Source organism: Marmota marmota, unplaced genomic scaffold (genome assembly GCF_001458135.2).
Source record: "Marmota marmota marmota unplaced genomic scaffold, marMar, whole genome shotgun sequence".
NCBI lineage: Eukaryota > Metazoa > Chordata > Mammalia > Rodentia > Sciuridae > Marmota > Marmota marmota.
Window position 1 is genome coordinate 6,770,665 of NW_025999990.1, and position 20,164 is coordinate 6,790,828.

The window sequence follows — 20,164 nt, forward strand, 5'->3', positions numbered from 1 at the left end:
GAAGAGAGAAAAAAACTACTTTTCTCTTTGTGATCAAAAACATAGAGTCTGAGGATGTAGCTCAGTGGTAAAATGCCCAGGGTTCAATTCCCAATACTAAAAAAAAAAAAAAAAAAAATTAAAATTAAATATGAGTTTAAGAATTTCTGGAATGTAAGTTTATATGCATTAATTTTAATTGTATATGCAAATCTTGATCAAAATAAAATCTTGATTACAGTAATATTTTACTTCAAATAATTTAAAGTTAATACATTGAATCCAAAAGAAAGAATTGCAATCTTGGTTCGATTTTTGGCTGATAAACATTAATACACACATACAAAAAACACTATGCCCACTATTACTGCCTTCATTCAGAATTGAAGCAGGCATCCTAGCAAGCACAATAAGGCAAATAATTAATTAAATAATTAGTTAATTGTTTAAAAGATAAAACGATTCAAAAGGAAAAAGCAGACTATCATTCACAAAAGAATTGAGACATTTAGAGTTAAAAAGCCAGTTTAACAATATTATTTAATGCAAGATCAAAATAAAAATCAGATATTTTAATAAACTAGCAATATGTTTTAGAATTTTTTAAAATATACAATTTAAAAGTATCAAAAAGTTATATAAGATAATGTATGTGTTAATTAGCTATAATTAGTTATTACACACACACACACACACACACTCACAATCATGCTGTACCAAATAAATACATACAATTTAACGTGTCAATTTAAAACATAAAAAAAATCACATACTCTTGTATGTGATTTTGGAGGAATCTATTTTGTTTTAATTATGGTTTAGAAGATTCAATACTATAAAGATATCCATCTTCTCAAAATCACTCAATCTAAATCACAGGTTTCATTTTTCAAAAATTTAGCCACTGACTTCAAATTCATAAGAAATATTCAAAGGCCAGGAGTTACCAAGACACTTCTGAAGGAGGAGGAGGCGGAGGTAAGACCTGTTCTCTCAGATAGCAAGAGTTATTATTAAATAATTAAGTCAGTCTGGTTTTGACAAAGGATAGGCCAGAACAGAGACCCAGAAAAGCATCAGTACAGATGTGAATACTTGTTTAAAAAGAAAGAAAACAAGTGTTGCTACAGAACAACGAGAAAAGAGTGGCCTTTACACTAAATTGTGCTGATCCCATTGGACATCCACAAGGAGAAAAAAGAAATCTGGACTCCTACTCTGCACCATAAATTTGCTAAATGGATTGAAGAGATAAATGGAATATATGAAAGCATTTGCAGTAACAGTAGAGATTAACAAATAGTACTACATAAAATTTATACACATTCACTAATCAAAAGACACTATCAAAATCGAAGATATATATACCGATGACCTGGCAATTCCACCTGAGGTATACACCCAAAGTAAATGTGAGCTCAGGCCCCCCAGAGGCATGTACACAAAGGTTTATAGCAGCATTATTCATGATAGCCCAACCCCAGAATCCAAATGTGCAGCAACGGTAAATGCAAATAAATTATGGAATGTTCACGTAGTTAAAACTCTACACAGCGATGACAACAAAACAGAAGAATTTTACAAACAAAATTGGAAAAAAAGAAGACAATTAGAAAAGAATACATACAGTATGATTATACTTACAGAAATTTGGAAAGTGGGCATAACTAAATGAAAGGGTTACAAGTCAGCGTGCTGGTTACACTTTGAAGAGAAGGAAGAAAGTGATAATTGGAAAGGGACACAAGGTGGGTACTTTTGAGTGATGATAATATTCTCTTTCTTTATTTGTGAGGTGGTTGCAGTATATTCACTTCATGACAGTTTAGTAAACATATGTTCATATTTTAATATTTCCCTTTTAGCGTTATTCCAAAAATTTCTCACTAGGTTTGTTCATAGACATTTTATAGTTTTGGTGCTTCTGTGAATATGGGTTTGGGTTTTTCCACTCATTTACTTATTCAACAAATATTTTTTAAATATCTACTCTGAATCAGATGCTAGTTTAAGTAATGAAGTACATTCATGAATATGATAAAAGATTCTTATTTCTCTTTAAATATTCATTCTATTGGGGAGATGCTTACAATAAGTAAATAACAAGGTAACATTCAACAGAATTAAATGCTATAAATTAAAAAAATTATTTCATCTGTCAGTAGTTATTACTGAGCATTGGGGGTCAGATCTAGATAACCATGGTAAAGAATATTCTTTGGGTAAATTTTCTGCTGATCACTTGGATTTTCTAAAGATGATCCTAAAATCTCTGAACAGTGTCAGTATATTTTTACCAATATTTATTCCTCTGATAGAACTTTGCCAGAGTGTCACAGAAGCCACTTAATTTCAAACCTGTGAACACGCAGATCAACAAGATAGCAAGTAAGGCACCATTTTTTTTAATTTCCCTGTGTAAGATCATATATATATATATATATATATATGTTTTCACCCATATTGTCACATGAAGATTTTTATGAATATTTATATTTCTCCATATTAATCTTTTTTGATTGTTTTTTAAAAATTTCTTGGTTTTTATTACATTTTTAAAATTTATTTTAATTAGGTATATATGACAGCAGAATGTATTTTGATTCATTGTACACAATTGCAGCACAACTTTACATTTCTATGGTTGTACATGATGTAGCATCGCACCATAAGTGCAGTCATAAATGTACCTAGGGTAATGATGTCCATCTCATTTCACCATCTTTCCTACCCCTATGCCCCCTCCTCACCCCACCCTCTACTTTGTCCCATCAAAGTTCCTCCATTTTTCCCATGCCCCCCCCCTTTATGGATCAGCATCCACTTATCAGAGAGATCATTCAGCCTTTGGTTTTTTGGGATTGGCTTACTTTACTCAGCATGATATTCTCCAACTCCAGCATTTACCTGCAAATGCCATAATTTTATTCTCTTTTAATGCTGAGTAATATTCCATGGTTTCTTTATTCATTCATCTATTGAAGGGCATCTAGTTTGCTTCCACAGTTTATCTATTGTGAACTGAGCTGCTATAAACAGGATTTGGGGGAAAAGGCACACTCATTTATTGCTGGTGGGACTGTGAATTGGTGTAACCAGTCTAGAAAGCAGTATTGAGATTCCTTAGAAAACTTGGACTGGAACCACCATTTGACCCAGCTATCCCACTCCTTGGTCTAAACCCAAAGGACTTAAAATCAGCACACTATGGTAACGCAGCCACATCCATGTTTATAGTACCATTTATTTTTTAAACTGCACTTAACTATTCCAACAGAAGAGGGCAATCTTGAACCAAGTAAACAAAACGAGGCACAGAAAGTACCTTCACACAGCTGCCAGTCATTTTTAGTCGGGAAATGCTTTGTATGCACAGGAAAAATAAGTGCCAAAAAATATTCCCAATTACTATGAAAAGAAAACAGTGGAGCAACACCTTTCAGCTGAAGGAAATACTCCCCAATAAATCAATCATGAGGGGGCAAAGCTGCAACATAACACTACCCCATGGACTAAATATCATTTAAAAAGCAGCTATGACCCTGAAGAATACCACAAATCATAATTTCAGAGTGGACATAAATAGCACTCCCCCAAACACACACACACACACACACACACACACACACACACACACACCACAATGGAATAACACCATTGGCTGCCCAGTCTTGGAGACTTGGAGTCATGCTCATATCAGGAGTCACACCACCACACACACACACACACACACACACACACACACACACACACCTGCACTCACCTGGTGGTGCACTCACCTGGTGGTTAGACTTCCCTCTTAGCCTGGACTATGCCACAGGCTGTCCTGACTATCCAGCTGGCAGACGGCCATTGCTGGAACTTCTTAGCCTCCATATTCACACATGGCAGTCCCTCATGAATTCTCTCTCTCTCTCTCTCTCTCTCTCTCTCTCTCTCTCTCTCTCTCTCCATCATTGCTAGCCATATCCCAGATTTTCTTCACCATTTCATTTTTAGATTTTTTTGGACTGGAACTTCCAGACATTCCTTTAGGTTAAAGGTGACAGGTAGGAAACTTGAAGTCCTTGTTCATGCAAGTTGCTCTCACACTTGAATACCCGCAACTTGTATGGGAAAGACAGTTGACTTTCATAATGTTTTCCTCAGAACTTTAAAATAAGGTTCTTTCTTCTTGTAGGACCAAAGAGAAACCTGAGCTCAATCTGATTCTCATTCCATTTTATAAATTCTATTTCTTGTAACTCACGAGCTTTTAGAGTACTTTCTTTTTTCTTTGATCCTCTATAATTTTGCCAGGGTGGAAATATGATTGTTTTTAATTTCGTACGTATTAAGGAACTTCATTCCCTCAATTCTTTCTGTTCTTATCTCTGAAATGTCCATTAATGAATGTTGGAACTTCATATACTACCTCAAATGGCTCTTAACCTTTTTAAGTACTTTCTATTGCTTTACCTTTTTATTCTTTTTTTCCCCTAGAACTCCAAAACTCAATCTTCCAGCTGACCTTCAGCTGTGTGCACTCTGATACTCAGTCTATTTACCGATCATTTGTAATAACTAAGTTAATCCCAGAAGCTATAAATGAATCTCTTAATTCCCTGGCCTTATTTGATGGATGTTATTAATCTTATTATTTACATGTTTAAAGTCTCTTGTTTGACCTAGTAACTCAGCTGAGGTTGATTTCCTCACTATGTTGTATTCTTCACACATTTGGAAGGCTTATTTTTTTCATTCAATCTCCTCATTAGGGGGCCAGTGCATGCCCTTTAGGGGTTTTCCACGGCTGGCCTTCACAGTTTGGGAATGGGAGAGACTGGGTGTGCTCTTAGACAAGTGGACCATGGCTTCAAACCTTGCATGGAAACTTCTCTCTAATATTGCCTGGCTGCTGCTATTGCCACCTTATAAACAGCAGCTTCCTGAGTCCTCTATCCACAATCTTTAAGAACCAGCATTCTCTAAGACTCTACTCCACCACCCAGAACTTTACCTTGAATAAGTTTTTAGCTTCACAGTTCGCATATATAGAATTAAAAAAAAATGGAAGCAAATAATCCTTTGTGTTCTTTACTTCTATTTGGAAAGATAAAGTAGTGGTTATCTCTCAACTGTAAGACATCCAGCCAGACAGCCTGGTTCAAATCCAGGGTTAACTATTTGCTTCCTGTGTGACTTTAAGGCAATTACTTATCATCAGTTCACTGTGAACAATAATAAAAACTTACTCCTCCGAATAACTGAGAGGATTAAATGTGTTATTGCCTATGAAGGTCTTTGACCAATTTTGGCACTCAACAAGACCATAGCATTAGGTGTTACCACTGTTCCAACTCAGAGATTTCAGGGCTGGAGTTTATTCAGAGTATTGAAACTCATCCCATGCCTGGATCCAACATTAAAAAAGAAAGAAAGAAAGAAAATCAGTGCTAACAGAAAGAGTTACCGCTTCCAAAAAATTTTAGGCATAGCGAGAATTTTAAATAAGAAATTTATCTTTTTTTACTTTGATTATAAACTGAGGTCATATTTTTACTGAAGGGATTTCGATGCTGGATTTTTGAGTCTTGGCTGTATTAGATTCACTCAAAGCAACATGCATTTAATTTTAGTTTCTGTGATGTTTCCAGCATGGTGCCAGGTATTGGGAATTTAAATATAACAACACTCACACAGAGAAGTATGTCTGAAAACAATTTTCTTTTGTATTTTCACACAGACCAATTTGACCAATATGAAATTGTTTAATCATGTATTTTCCCTTCATACCTGTAGACTAGGTTTCATTGTGTTCAGAAACTTAACCAAAAACAAAAACAAAAAAGTGTTTGAGTTCTATCTGCTATTTTTTTATCCTTTACACATAAACTATTTTCTTTTCTCCTTAGGTACTGATAGGATTATTTTCTCAATCATTTGTTTTACAATTTTCTTGGCATGTCCATTTTTTATTACTTTTCTTGGAAATCAATAGGTGTAATCAGACAACCAAGAAGGTTTTCTTACATTATGTCTTTGATTATTGAATCCATGCCAGTAATCCGCTTTCTTCCTCAGAAACACCATAATTCTTGGGTTTACTTTCTATTCTTTCTTTGTGTCTACAAACTTCCCTCCTGTTATTTCTTGTACGTTCTAAGAACTCGAATGTGCCCTATTCATCACTAAATTTTCCAGTGAGCCAGTTTTGCTCCTTGACTGCCTTTAAAACCTATTTAAATTCTTCTTGTGTTTTTGATTCCCCTGGCAGTCTTCTAATATTTCAAGAGCATTTATCTAATCTAATCCCATAGATGCCTGGTCTATTGAAATACTATTAAGCACACCAAAAAGTTTTCTAAAATTTTATTCTGCTTCTTGCTATAAATCATTCTTATGAAGTCTCCTTTTTGTGTCTATATCATAATGTATTTTTTCTTACCACTATTTTTTTTCATAATCCTATATTTTTCCCCATATTTTTCAACTGGATTATGAGATGATCTACTCAGAATGTTTGTGTGTCAATAATGGGTATATGGATTTCTCTCAACACCACTGTTGTTCATCTGAATGCTTTTGAAATCTTTTTCACCCGTCTGTAGCTAAAACTTTGATGCACATGATAGATAACGTTACTTAGAAGGAAAACCTGTTGTATTAGAATGTGACAACTTGCAAATTAAGTCTATAGATTTAATATCCTCAGTTAGAATTATGCATGTATGGGAATTTATTTTTTTATTTTTATTGAGTAAGAAGAAAAAGATTTGGATTATTTAGATTGAGTGCAAAGACTAGGATAAGAAAATGGACTTGGGGAACCAAAAGCCTAACATGAAGAATGAGGATGAAGAATTCACGTGGAATTCATCTTCATTCTTCATGGAGCAAAGAATCCACTGAGACAGCTGCACAGATTCCTCGTTCTGCTGTCCCAGTTGGACCTCTGTTTCATGTTAATGATGTTGTGATTTTGAAGATTCCATGCATGCAAAAGAAGTAAACAGCAATTAGGAATGGAGCAACATGTTCTGGCTTGCCCCAGCCCAAGGAAAAAAGTGGGGAGGAGTTTGAGGGGAGAATATTTATTCAACAGTGTAGGAAATCACAAGGAGGACTTGGGTCAAGATAAAAGAGAACACAGAGTCTGTTTACTGGGATTTTAGGGATTCTGGTCTGTTTGCACAGTGTCAGTGGACCTGTGGGGGCCTATCCACCCATGGTCCCCTTCCCAGAATAGTCATAGCAATAAGAAAGCAATAGTTTTGTCATCTTCATTACCTTGTTTGTTTTATCAGTCAACATTGCTGGACGGAGGGGACCTTAAACTGAAAAGCAGAGGAGTTCATCCTCTTGTGATTTTCATCTAGTGGGTTTTCTAACAATCACAGCAACCTACCGACTTGGTGCTCTTTCTGCCTCCAGCTGCCGTATTGCAAGGTCAATCTTGCTAGTACAAGAAAAGCAGAGAAAAGAAAGTTCCTTCCTGCCTCGCACCGCCCCACATCACCAGTGACAGATTGTTCTACTCCATCAATAAGTTTCCACAAAGAGAACACTGCAGGGAGAGAATGGAGTTTGTCTCTCAGAGCACAAAGAAGTCCCAAGGTGCCTCAGTCTGGCTGGGCAAATAACTGGGAGGTGACAAGCAACTTGTTGTGGCCCTCAACACCAAGGGATGGGGAGGAGGCCAGCATCGGGTCATGTAAAGGTGATCTTCCTGCTCCTAAGTTAACTGCCACAGCCACCCTTAACCAGCACGGGGGCAGCTGGGAGCAGGAGAGTCACAGGCACAGAAGTAAAACTGGACCACAACCCAAATCACAAAAGAGACTGACAAATCACTAGAGTTGCACATGGCAGTGGTCATTCAGGGCCTTTCGCTAAGGGATATCATGAACTCAGAGAGCTCTTCAGAAGAACAGAGCTGGGGGGTCTGGGGTCTGAACACTCAGGTGTCATACTTCCAGTGACCTAGACCTCAGTACGAAGCCACCAGACATCCTGGGAAGGATTCCACATGCGTCAGCCCAGGCACTGGACTGTTCCTACCAGTAGCATCACCAGGCATAAGGCCCCCTGGAAGGGCAAATAGGTCCCTGCTGCCAGAGAGCAGGGAGTGGGGAGCCCAGCTGCCCACTACAACACACTGGGCATTTGGCAGCAATGAGCAACAGATGGGAATTCTCTAAGGAAGGGCACGAAGAAGAGACAGGGGAAGTGCTTCATGATACTCCAGCAGTTTTGATAAGAAAAACTAAGACCAAACTTTCAAAATCCTCTTATACTTTCCTGGGTCAGTGTCAAATTCACAATACAAATATTCTCCCACTATATGCAGAGTGAATGCTGGCTGGGGATTCACACATCCTTGAACTATGGTTTAAATACACCCCCAGATGCCATTTTCTCCCAAATGAAAAGACCTTCCAGGACATCTTCCATGCAGTGGAAGAAGTAAGAGGAGGAGGCAGGGCCTCTTGCCCAGCAAGGGCCAGGACCATAACTGCTCTAGAACAGAGCTGAGTTTCCCAAACACATTCCAAATGTTTACTCTTGCTACCCCCATGTTGAAGTGGCTTCTGAGTTTTCCATCTCTGAAAGGTACTCTGTCAATGAGCTTTCAGAATTCCTTCATAAGGAGGTAGGTATCTTACATAAAATTAATACCATTCGAAACTGCATTGACCAGGTCACAGAGGGTGAATTTATATGCTTGAAAGTTGCAGGTAGAAGGGGAGAGGGAGGCAGCAAGGGCCCTTCATTAGGAATAAACAGATGAAAATCAGCTTCAGGGTGAAAAAGATCAGGACAAACTTCGGCTGATGGCTGGGGGAGGCAGCTCGGGGCTGGAACAGGATGCAATCAGCTCTGGATAGCAGCAAATGCACAGGTGCCCTCATTACACAGGGGAAGGAAGACCACTGCCACTTTCCTCCCACACCCCAGTGCTGGACAGTGGGTCCCTTCAAGGACTGCAGACCCTGCCACAAAAAAGAATGGTCTGGGTTTTGTTGTGTCTGATGAAAAAGAGAAAAGGCCTGTTGGCGTTGAACTCCACCCAGGACGGCAGTGACTTTTCCATGCCAACCACCCCACTGGCTGCAGCAGCCTGGGTGCCATTTTCATCCACCTCCACGAAGGTCTTGTGCACAATCTTGGACAAGTACAGATTGGTGCTGGGAGAGATTCCCGAGAGGTCAGCCTTCGTCTCATCAAAGATATCCGTAATACCCATGTCTTGCAGAATGGAGTTGAGGTCATAGCTGTCTTCCAGGGTGAACTGGGGGAAGGAGATGGCTACCTTTGCTTCTGACATGTTTTCTGAGCTAGTCCAGGCCCTGAGTTTTTCATAACTTATTTTCCTTTCAAGCTACAAGAGTAAGAAAATAACGTTAAGGATCAGCCTGTAAACCTGCAAAGAATACCCCAATTACTTCAAAGTGCCTAAGACCATTTGACAGTCAGTTACATACAAACTTCAAGGTCTTTCTATAACCCTCAAATGGTCTGATTTCATTTAAAACTCCTCCAAGGAAACCTCTTTCCTTTCTAAAAGTTACAGGACAATTTGGGTTCCACTGTGCTCTGGTGCTTGACAGACTCAAGTTCAAAGACCAGCAAAGCTCAGCTGGGTGAGCCTGAACAAGCCCTAACATTTCAAAGTTAAATTTCTTCTTCTATAAAACAGAGATAAGACATTTATGCTCTCTCAAGGATTGAGCAAAATAACATATGTGAAGTATTTAACAAAGTGCTGGCACATAGTAAATTCTGAATAATCGTTGTTACTGTTATTGTGATTATTATAGTGGTATTTCTCTCTCACCTTTTCCCTCATCTATCTTTTTACCCCAGGAGAGCCTCCCCAGCCTGCATTAATTCCTTCCTTAAAGTATTTTTGCCAAAGTGTTTGCATCCAAAAACACAATGCAGTTAGAGAGTCTTTAGTTGAACTACAGCAAAGTAGTCTAAGGAAGAGACCAGAAGTCAGCATACTCAGGGAAAAACGGAAAGCTATTTCATTTGTAACAATTCTCAAGTGACTCAGCACTCAGATTCCTTGGTCAGGAAAAATGATTGCAGAAGGCTATGAATTAAGAGATGACACTTCTATTTCAATAGTTTCGGTATGCATTCTTTTGGCTTAAACAAATAAGAAAAGTTATCTAATCTAATTCAAATTGTTGTAAGTCTTCAATAACTCTGGTAGCTAAGATACCATTCTTTCTGAGGTTGGTGGATAATAACAGTATTGTTCTCCAAGGATCTGCAGGTGAACTCAGTACAGACATGAAATGAAGACTCACCTCTTTCAGGCCCTTCATGTTGTCTGCGGAGCGAGGTGGCAGCAGGACGAACATGCTGACCTTCCCCGTGGTGTACTTCATCTCCAGGATCTGTGCCTGCAGCTCCTCTATGAAGCCGATTCTAAACGTGCCCTTTTGCTTCATCATCTTTACAGTCTTCTCTTCATTCTGTGGGTGACGAGGCAGGAAGTCACAGTTGGCCATGTGAGCTCACAAACCCCATGGTCCCAACTTCCCTGAGAACACGGCTTCTTCAAGATGAGAAGAGTCTGTGCCAGAAGTCCCAAACCATGGCAGCAACCCCTCCTAGGAGAGCCTCTGTCCATTGAGCAGTCAGTCTTTCCTCTGCCAACAAGATCTTCCTGTGTTTTTAGTCAGTTCTCAAGACTTTTGTTGGTAGGCTTCCTATCCAGACACCTCCCACAGCCTCGTCAGCCAAAGCAAGCCCAGCAAGCTCCCCTTCTCCTAGGCCTGCTCCAACCCAGTCCCTTGGTCTCGTGCCACCATCCCCTCTGGCCTGGTCGACCCCTCCACAGCACCCAGAGAACCCATGGCTAAATGGTAATCACCCACATATTAAATAACAGCCCCAGGTCCATAGTTTCCTTCAGAAGAAAGGGCACTACCCAGAGCACCCGAGCCTCCCAATAACCTTGAGGTGGGGAAGTCAGCAATCTAGGACACAGAGGGGAAAAAACTGTCCCCAATAACAAAGCAAAACAGCTTACGGGTGGCTGGCTGCCTAGTCTCATCCCAGTGGCTTAGAACATGGGTTTGGGGGTAAACACAGAAGTAACTCCTAATGCATGGCTGAGTAACTTGGCCTTTGCATTTTTCCTTCAACTCCTACATTGTAATAATAGCATCCACTTCATAACGTCATTTTGGAGGACAGAAAAAATGATGAACACAAAGCAGACAGTGCAGCACCTGGCACAGAATGCCCAAGGAACTTCAGGTGCTGACTTTGGCTCAGCCCTAAGTGCTAGGATCGTAAATGTGAGCTGCAACTCCGAGACCTGCAAACCATTGTTAGGGGACCACATACTGCAAACCATTGTCAGGGGAAAATCACGAATGGAATATCTAATAATCTACAGGCTGTCGTACAAGTACCTCATTCAGAAAGAAAGGTTCATCAACTGTGTTGTCACAGTCAAAACGTTGTTCCCATTTGGCCTTGAAGTACACGGCGTTCACCAACACCAGCACAGTCTTGTCATTGATGGTGTCCTTGCTGAAGAGTTCCTTGATTTTACCTAATAGAGATGCACCGGAGAATATCCTGAGTGTGAATTATGTCATAAGTCTTCATCAAGTCAAGGATTTTTTAATGCATCTTAACATCCCCAGAGTTAGAGTGTCTCGTTTAAGAGCTGACAAGAAAACAAAGTGAGGGTGCTGCAGGTGGAGAAGCCGTACAGGTAAAGGGGGGTGAGGAGGAGAGGAACCCCCACTTTGCCCTGAAGGAGGATCCAATCAGACACTGGAACTAAGGGACTCTCCTCCAACTCTCCACTCCACTTTTAATTGGGATTGTCATCAGGTAGCTAGTACCATGGTTCATCTTTCAAGTTAGAGATCCGACCACCTGACTATTTTGGAGTCTCCTTGAGAAAATAGCTATGGTATTAACTGCCTCTTTCAAGCTCTCGTCGTGGCGCAGTATATACGGTCACACACAAACAAATACACACAAAAACGAACTAGGCCTTGATATAAAGCCTCTTTTGTGGGGACTTTCACAAGCCTTCTTTCAGTTCACCCCACATAAGCCATGAGAGGCAGGTACCATTGTCTCTTCTTTATGGAACACAGACTGCGGCAATGAGAGGTGATGCCCAACAGCCAAGAAGCAGCAAGGCCACCTAGGCTCAGCCCTGACGTCTTCCCTCTATTGACCCACAGTACACAGCACTGGGGATGACCAGGAAAGCCCCACATTATCAGGAGCAGCCCCCCCTGGGGTGCATCCTTCCACCCCGGTGTACCAAATGACCACTTACTAGAACACAGGCTGAGGTTTGAGAAGGGAAGACCCTTCTACCTCAGGAAGCTTGGGACTTAAATCCCTGAGAAATACCAGAGGTAAGCTGGGCCTGGGGCTGCGTGAGGAAGACTAGAGACAGGAAGCAGAAGCCTGCTGATGGAAGAGAGGGGCACAGGGCATTGCATCAGGTAACAAAGACAACTGAAATAAGTCCACTGCTGTTCCCAGGCTGCGGTCACTAAGAATGTGGGCAGATGCCCAGGGTTACCATCTTACTGTGAAGGCAGAAGTAGCCCTCTACCTTTATCTCAGGTATATGAACATTTTCCTCAACCCCACATGGGCAAGCAAAAAAATGCCTTGGTCTGTGTTCAGCAGTTTGCCTCGGCCCTGTATGCTAAAACCCTTTTGGCCTGAGGGGTTGAGTTCCTTGGGCTTTGCAACCCCGGGGTGCACTGGAAGAAGGGAGCACTGTCTAGGCCGCACCTAGAGCAACATGGGGCTGGTCTCCAGCCTCCTTTCCCAAGGACTGCCAATAAGACCTCAGACTGCTTCCCTGTGGGAGGTTTGAGTCTCTGACCTGGGGCTAGTGGGGGATAAATCTAGGAGGAAATGGAGTGGAGAGACAAGACCACTGTAAGTAACCAAGAAATAGGAAAAAAGACCTGGAGAAGTTGAGTCCTCTCAATGCTGCTGAGTCCAGAAGCAAGTTCACAATGAAGTGAACTTTACCTTTTATAAATGTACTTTTTAATTGGTGATTAATAATTGTATGTATTTATCATGTACCATATAACATTTTAAAATATGTAGACATTACAGAATGGCTAAATCAATCCAGCGAACATATATACACATTATGAACAAAACTAATCTTTAAATAGTAATGACTACAATAAATAAGACCTCAAACCTAAGAACATAAACTGTTCGTGAATATTTTATCATTTTGAGAGGGTACTAGGTATTGAATTCAAGGGTACTTTACACTAAGGTACATCTTCAGTTCTTTTTAATTTTTATTTTGAGACAGGGTCTTGCTGGGTTGCTAAGGCTGACCTTGAACTTGCATACTTCCTGCCTCAGCCTCCCAAATGACTGGGATTACAGATATAATTACATGTACAGATTGCATTCCACGATGCCCTTAAAAACAATTTTTAAAAAACAAGATCATGGATAGGGCATATTTCCCTATAGTAAAATCCTTAATTTTTTGAAAATTTTCATTAAAATAATGGACACATATTATAGGACACATGAATAGGGTGGCAGTTAGGCAATTTCTTCATTTGGGTATATTAAAATGTTCAGATCAGAGCATTATGAGTCACTCTCTAGCTCTTACCAAACAATCCTTCACCTACCTAAGTGGTTGATAAAAATCCTTCTGCTCCACCTCATAGTACTTCTCCAATCCATCCTCCTCTTGCCACCTCCTCTGCCACCAACTGGTTCCAGCCACCAGCTCCTCTTCTTCTGTCTTGGTGCCCTGACCATCTACATTCACATCTCCTTCTGTCCACTTCTGATCTGTTCTCCATTCCACAATCAGAGTCGTCTTTTAAAAACACACCCCTGCCTTAAACCCTTTCTAGCTCACTTTTACTCTTAGTTCATCATGTAAAAAAAAAAAAAAAACAAAATACTGAAAATTTCTATGCTTGGGTGGATCCTTATTAAGTCAATGCAAACTTATGTATTAATTATAAGTAAATATTAGATACTATAAACATTTCTGTAACTTTGAAATACTCAGTAGCTCAAAGAATATTTTTAAATGTGCCATATTATTTTTGTTATGTGATGTTGTAAGCCCAAGAAATGGAGCTCTCAGTAATGCTAATATAACAGATAAACTTCTATCTCAATGGATGCCTTACGGGGAAGATTATGGGTAAATGAACATTCAGTGCTGAGGACACTGGTATGATTCCAAAAGTGCTAGAGACCCATATATACCGGCAGAGGGAAACTCCATAATAAAGCAGTAGAAGCATCAAAAAATATATATAATGACAGCCTATAGAACTGATTTAGAATATGAGACTATGGTTCTACTTACTAAAGAAATATCATTTTTAGAGAATCGTGGATTTTAAGGAAGCAAGAGACCTTCCAGTTTTTACCCTACAGCCACGGCCACTGAGAACCAGCATGGTGGTCAACACCATGACCGTGGCTAATTTAGCTGCTTTCAGACATAGTTTCATTTTGTTTTGTTTCTAATGCAATTATCTCTAGAATGAAGAACATCTTACTCAAGAAAAGTATAAGTATTCCACAAAGAATGATATTATTTCAAAGCAGCACTATTTATGTGCTTCTTGGAATAGCCACATATCTGAGTGACTTTAAGAAAATTTGTAAGGAGGACAGTTAAAAGAGCAGGACATAGTAGATAAGTGTCCTTGGTGGGAGGCTCCATGATGGATACTCCATACACGTGGCGGCCAGGAAAGTGTGGTTGATACATGGGTTTGTGAGTGAGGACACTGGGGCATATTTTAAACATGACTGGGAGGAATGGCCAGTTTAGACGCTCTGCATTCCTACAGACTCTCTTCCACTTAAAGACCTCCATTTGGCTGGGAGCTGGGCAGGAAGAGTTCTATAATAGAAGAGCCTCCCATTTACACGGGCCTCAAAGTGTCAACACTTGCCACTGTCTCTACATTCTCCTTCACTCAGGAAACATTTTTACACATAGTGAAAAGGTGATAAGTATAAGGGTTTTATTATTTCCATGTCCCTCTGAATAACTTCATAATCTTAACTTTTTACTAATTCATGGAAAGAGTTGACCTCCTGCCAGCCCTAGGCTTGGTTGACAGGCATTTCATCTTTATTTATGTTCAAGCAAAAGAGCAATAACAAGTAACCAAAATATCTAAGCATTTGAAACATTTGATGCTCATTCCAAACAAGTTTTGAACACAGTCTACAATAGTGAGCATCTGTCCCCAAAAGGTCAACAATCTGAAAAGCTGGGCTTGCCGATGAGTCTTCTCTGAAATGGAAAGGAATAGCAGCTACGTTGCGTTTGGTCCTCCTTACCTTGGCATTGAGATTCAACCCAGAAGTTGATCTTTTGTCTGGACTGTTCAGTGTCTTTCCGGAAATCAACACTTTCAATCGTCGTGTGGTAAAACTGAATCACACCATCTAAGTACTCCTGTGCAATTGGAATAGAGGGGAAAGAGCACAATAAAAACATGTGGAGATGCCAGGAGTTTAGAGCGAAGCAGTCACGGGAAGTCTAAGGGGAAAGATGTCCTCCTCATCACCTAACACTGGGGGAGCAGGCCTGTCGGGCTCTCTCTACCCCAGTCTTGGCTAGCCACCATGGCAGAACAGGACACAACGCTCATGAAGCTGTCTGAAGTTACAATGGCAGACGGCTTTCCTGCCAGACAGTGTTTTATCTGAACAATCCACATGTGGAGACATCACAAAGTAAATATAGAGTAACTTAAGAGGCTTAGCTGTAAAATGCTTCTGTTTTTAAGAATTAAAGTCCTCCTTAATGCCTACAGAGTTTTCATTTGGGGTAATAAAAAAGTTCCCCAAGTCTATAGGGTAATGGCTACACAACACTGTGAATGGAACTAAGGCCACTGAATGATGCACTTAAAAATGGTTAAAATGGCAAATTTTGTGCTATGTGTATTTTTACTGTGATTTTTAAATGGACAATGTAATATACCGAAACTGTTGATTTGTATACTTTTAATATATGAATTGTATCATATCTGAATTTATATCCCCAAAATTTATTTTTTAAGGAATAATCGGTCATTCCCACTGTAAAAGAACGCACTTATTTTGGTCAAAAGTAGGCTCTCTCCTTCCCCCTATAGTCCAACTCTAAACAGCTGGGACACATATGTGCCACTGGTCACACCCCTCATGTCTGTGCTTAGTATGTGGCTCCTCCTGGAGACTGGAGGGCGACCAGAGCCCGAGTTGAGATACATTCTGCCAGGTAGAAGCTGCTGAGTCACAGAGACCAGATCTACGGCTCTGGCTCCCAGAACGCCACTTCCACTGGGACTGCCTGATCATGGCACCAAAGGGGACTTTAGAGAAGTGCCTTGAAGGCAGCCCAAATCTACCAGGGCTCTGGATTGGGAAAGAAGGTCACTAGAATGTCATTACCAAGCCCACGCACACTCCCAAGGCGGCTGTGCACATGACCCTTTCTCCACCCACTCTGCACACTTACAACAGACCTTGTAAACTTGAGTTGAGAGGTGGGTGTGGGACAGGAGGTGGTGGACCTGGACACTCACCAGTCCACAGCACATCCTCCCACGAAAGAACTCTGTGTGCCCGGTGGCAGGTGAACTATCCAGCTTCTTGCTTTTTAAGTAGCACACTCTGTGATGGCTTTCGTCACGCTCTACTCACCGGGCAGATTGGGTATTCCTGCTCTCCATAGAGCCTGTTGGCCATACTCATGGTGTAGTGAACTTTGACCCTGCCTAACTTGGAGAGAAGATTTCCGAAGTAGCAGCTGAGCAGCTCGTTCTTATCACTGGAGGACTTGGCCTAACAAAAGAAGAGACAAATCACGACCTCAAACAGGACTATCAGAAGAGCTAAACACCCCTGAAGGACGGGTATTTTCACAGAGACCAGTCAGAGTTGCTGGGTGTTCTCTGAGGTGAAGAAGAGAGAAAGGAGGTGAGAGGGGTCCCTGGGAAACCATGGCTCCCACAGTGGAGTCAAGACCACTCAGGAAAAGTGTGTCTAGGACCCAGCGATGCACAGGGGCACCCTGGCTTCCTCAGTATTCAAAAGGACACAAAAAAATCCAATTGTCTTCCACCTCCTAAATTTCGAGGTAGGGAGAGCCTGGAGAATGTCCTTCCTACCCCTGGGCTGAGCTGACCACGGCAGCGTTGTGTGTCAGGGCATCTCTCAGCACCAAACAGAGCTGCAGAGGTGGAGGGAGGCAGATTCCACTGCACCTTGACCCCTGGCTCCCCTTCACCTTCAACCACACTCCATCCTGGGAGCCTGTGGTCTGCGGAGGCAGGCGAGTAATGGGGATGTGGGCTAAGTGATTTTTTTTTTTAATCCTGAGCAGAAGATACCAGGTCTTACTCATTAAGAAGCTAACTCAGGGCCAAGGATGTATAAAAAGCATAATTACAAAGGAATCATAGGTCACATGAGGTTATTGCTGTTCACGGCAGCCAGGACCTAATGTCTGAGGATGAGTAACCCTCTCCAGTTGCAGTCGAGAACCAGCAGTCTGCAAATAAGAGGGCAGGAGTTCAGGGCGGCAGCTCACCTGCACATCCAGAGGCTCCCTGGTTTCTTTCTGCCCTTCCAGAGAACTGTCAACCTCTACGGCTTTTTTGCTTTTCGAACAGGGGTCAGGTTCTTTGCTTTCACTCTGGGAAAGTTCATTGAAGTGTAGTACCTGCGTGAGTAGGGGGGGGGGGGTCTTTCAGACAATATGAACAGGAGGAAGCATTAAGAGAGAGCTTCAGTCACATTTTTATAATGTAACAATGATTATGCAGTCGAACGAAGTAATCAACCATCATTCACAGAAATAAAGACTTCTTTCCTTAGATCTGGGGTTGAATGCAGAGGAAGTAACTGAATGTTCCCTCTGTCCAGGATAGTATTTAGGGACTTAAAAGGCTCTCTGGGCTGCTGTGTTGAGAAGAGATGGCCCATGGGAACAGCTTCAGGAGACTGTCCATAGTGCCATGTTAGAAGAGACGGTGAGGTTCAGGCCTCAGGGAGATGACAAGAAGCATCTGGATTCTGGTTATATTTGGAAAGAAAAGTGATCAGAATCTTCCGACCCACATGGTGTGAAGTGAGAGAGAAAAAGAAGGGTTAAGGAGGACACTGAGAACTTAGCTGCTGGACAAATACCTGGTGCTTAATAAATATTTAGTTAATGGAATAAGCAAGAGACAAAGCACGCATATTAAAAATCACCAGCTAATACTGTTACCAATAATTATAGAGAGACAGACTTGTAGACAGAGATAGAGACAAAGAAGATGAGTGGGAAAAGCTGTCTGCTGGGGGGAGGCTGGGGAGGCTCCATAAGGAGATGGAGTTAGAACCTTGAAGACGGGTAGAATTGAAGAGAAGGTGAGGACTCAAGCAAGCCCACCGTGCAGTGGATCAGCTCAGCAGAGGATCAGCATCTGACTTTGAATGTGCACCCGGAGTCCAGGACCCCATGCAGCACCTTCAGGGATACACACCTCATCAATCTGACGAGCACTGTCATTTCTAGCCCCCAGGCGGACCATGCCCAGGGCAGCTGAGAGGCTCAGAGGAGAGTAAAAGATATTTTTTTGACTCTCATCTTTGGTTATCTCTCGGAAAAGATCCAAGGAAAATTTGGTATTTGCTTCAATCAGAGACTCCATTGTAAAACTGACAACTGCCTAAAACAAAAAAAAAAAAAGAGAGAGAGAGACAGAGAGAGAAAGTGGTGATTGGAGAACATAGGCAAATAGACAAACAAATCATTCTTATTTTTAATACTCAAGATAAAATCATAGACAATTATTCAATGTGTGATTAATAATAAATAATTAATAAACTGGAAAACTAAGGTCACCCAACATTATATATCCAAACAATGGTGTCAGTATTATACCCATAGAGAAAGAAATCTATTTTTGTTCAGTGGTATGAATTAGTTTCCCAGAGCTGCCTTACAAGTTACCACAAACTGAGTGCCTTAAACAGCAGGAATTTATTCTCCTGCAGTTCTGGCAGATAGATGTCCAAAATCAAGGTGTTGGCAGAATCAGTTCTTTCTAGAGGCTCTCAGGGAACATCTTCTCTTCCAGCTTCTGGTGGCTGCCAGCAATCTTGACATTTCTTGGCTTATAGACACATCACTCCAATCTCTGCCTCCATCTGCACATGACGCCCATGACTATGTGTGTGTGTGTGTGTGTGTGTGTGTGTGTGTGAGTGAGTGTGTGCCCAAATTTCCCCTTTATAGACACCAGTCATTGAATTAGAGGCCTAAATCAGTATAACCTCATTTAATTTAGTCCTCCATGACCCTGTTTTATTAAGTTCACATTCACAGCTGCAGAGATTAGGACTTAAACAGATCTTTTGGTGACACAACAATGCTACTCATTTCTTTGGGGAGCCTCCTTTATTCAGGTACAGTATGGTCAAAGGTTGCCATTCCCCACAATCAAATCAGCAGCCAAGAAAACCTCGTGCTACCTCCTCCTCTTCCTCCACAGGCTGTGCCTGTTTCTGCTTAAGTCTTTTGCCTTCTCCCCTCAGTGGTCTGTGCCTGAGGATTTGCCCAGCAAACAGTCCCGGGTCATGACCCTGGCCAGCATTCTTACCTCCATTGACTCATTGCATATGCAGCCTCCAGAACTTGAAGCACTTGAGCAGTCATTAATATTGTTCAAGAGGAAACAGATCTTCAAAGGTCATGAGTGTATAGAAGTCAATTCTTTCAACATCCTTTTCAAGAGAGTGACTTTCCTAAGAATAGATTTCTGGTCCCTGACCCCAAGCTACTCTAGAAGAAGCAAGAAAGTCCCCTGGAGATCTTACCTTGGACCTGTGGCTTGCGAATTAAATGTCTTTTCTTTGGTCTCTTTGCTTATGGATAGTGCATATTTCCAAGATGAAAACATATGCCCCTTTATTTGCAGTTTTGTCATTAGGTATGTGCCACACAGTAAGCATGAAATAAGTTAGTTTACTGAGCTGAACAGTACACTTTGACGTTAGCATTTTTCCAGTTTAATACACGTTTTTATAACTAATAAATTCTAATTTAAAAACATAATCTTAGACAACTTTTTTTAAAAGTTATACCTGATATGATCTGAATAGTTTACATATATTAGCTTTAACCCCACATTTCTGCAGG

The 20,164-nt window shown here is 41.0% G+C and overlaps 1 protein-coding gene across 1 annotated transcript; it reads right to left on the bottom strand.

Annotated features, from left to right (window-relative positions):
• Window positions 1-8,783: 8,783 nt before the first annotated feature.
• On the bottom strand, window positions 8,784-18,689 carry Serpinb12 (serpin family B member 12). Its single transcript, XM_015482318.2, has 7 exons — window positions 18,507-18,689; window positions 17,567-17,698; window positions 16,678-16,818; window positions 15,325-15,442; window positions 11,394-11,536; window positions 10,278-10,445; window positions 8,784-9,340 (listed from the first exon to the last, which is right to left on the bottom strand). Exons 1-7 carry the CDS (start codon window positions 18,672-18,674, stop codon window positions 8,936-8,938), a joined length of 1,275 nt encoding a protein of 424 aa, XP_015337804.1. The 5' UTR covers window positions 18,675-18,689; the 3' UTR covers window positions 8,784-8,935.
• Between the last annotated feature and the right edge of the window lie 1,475 nt (window positions 18,690-20,164).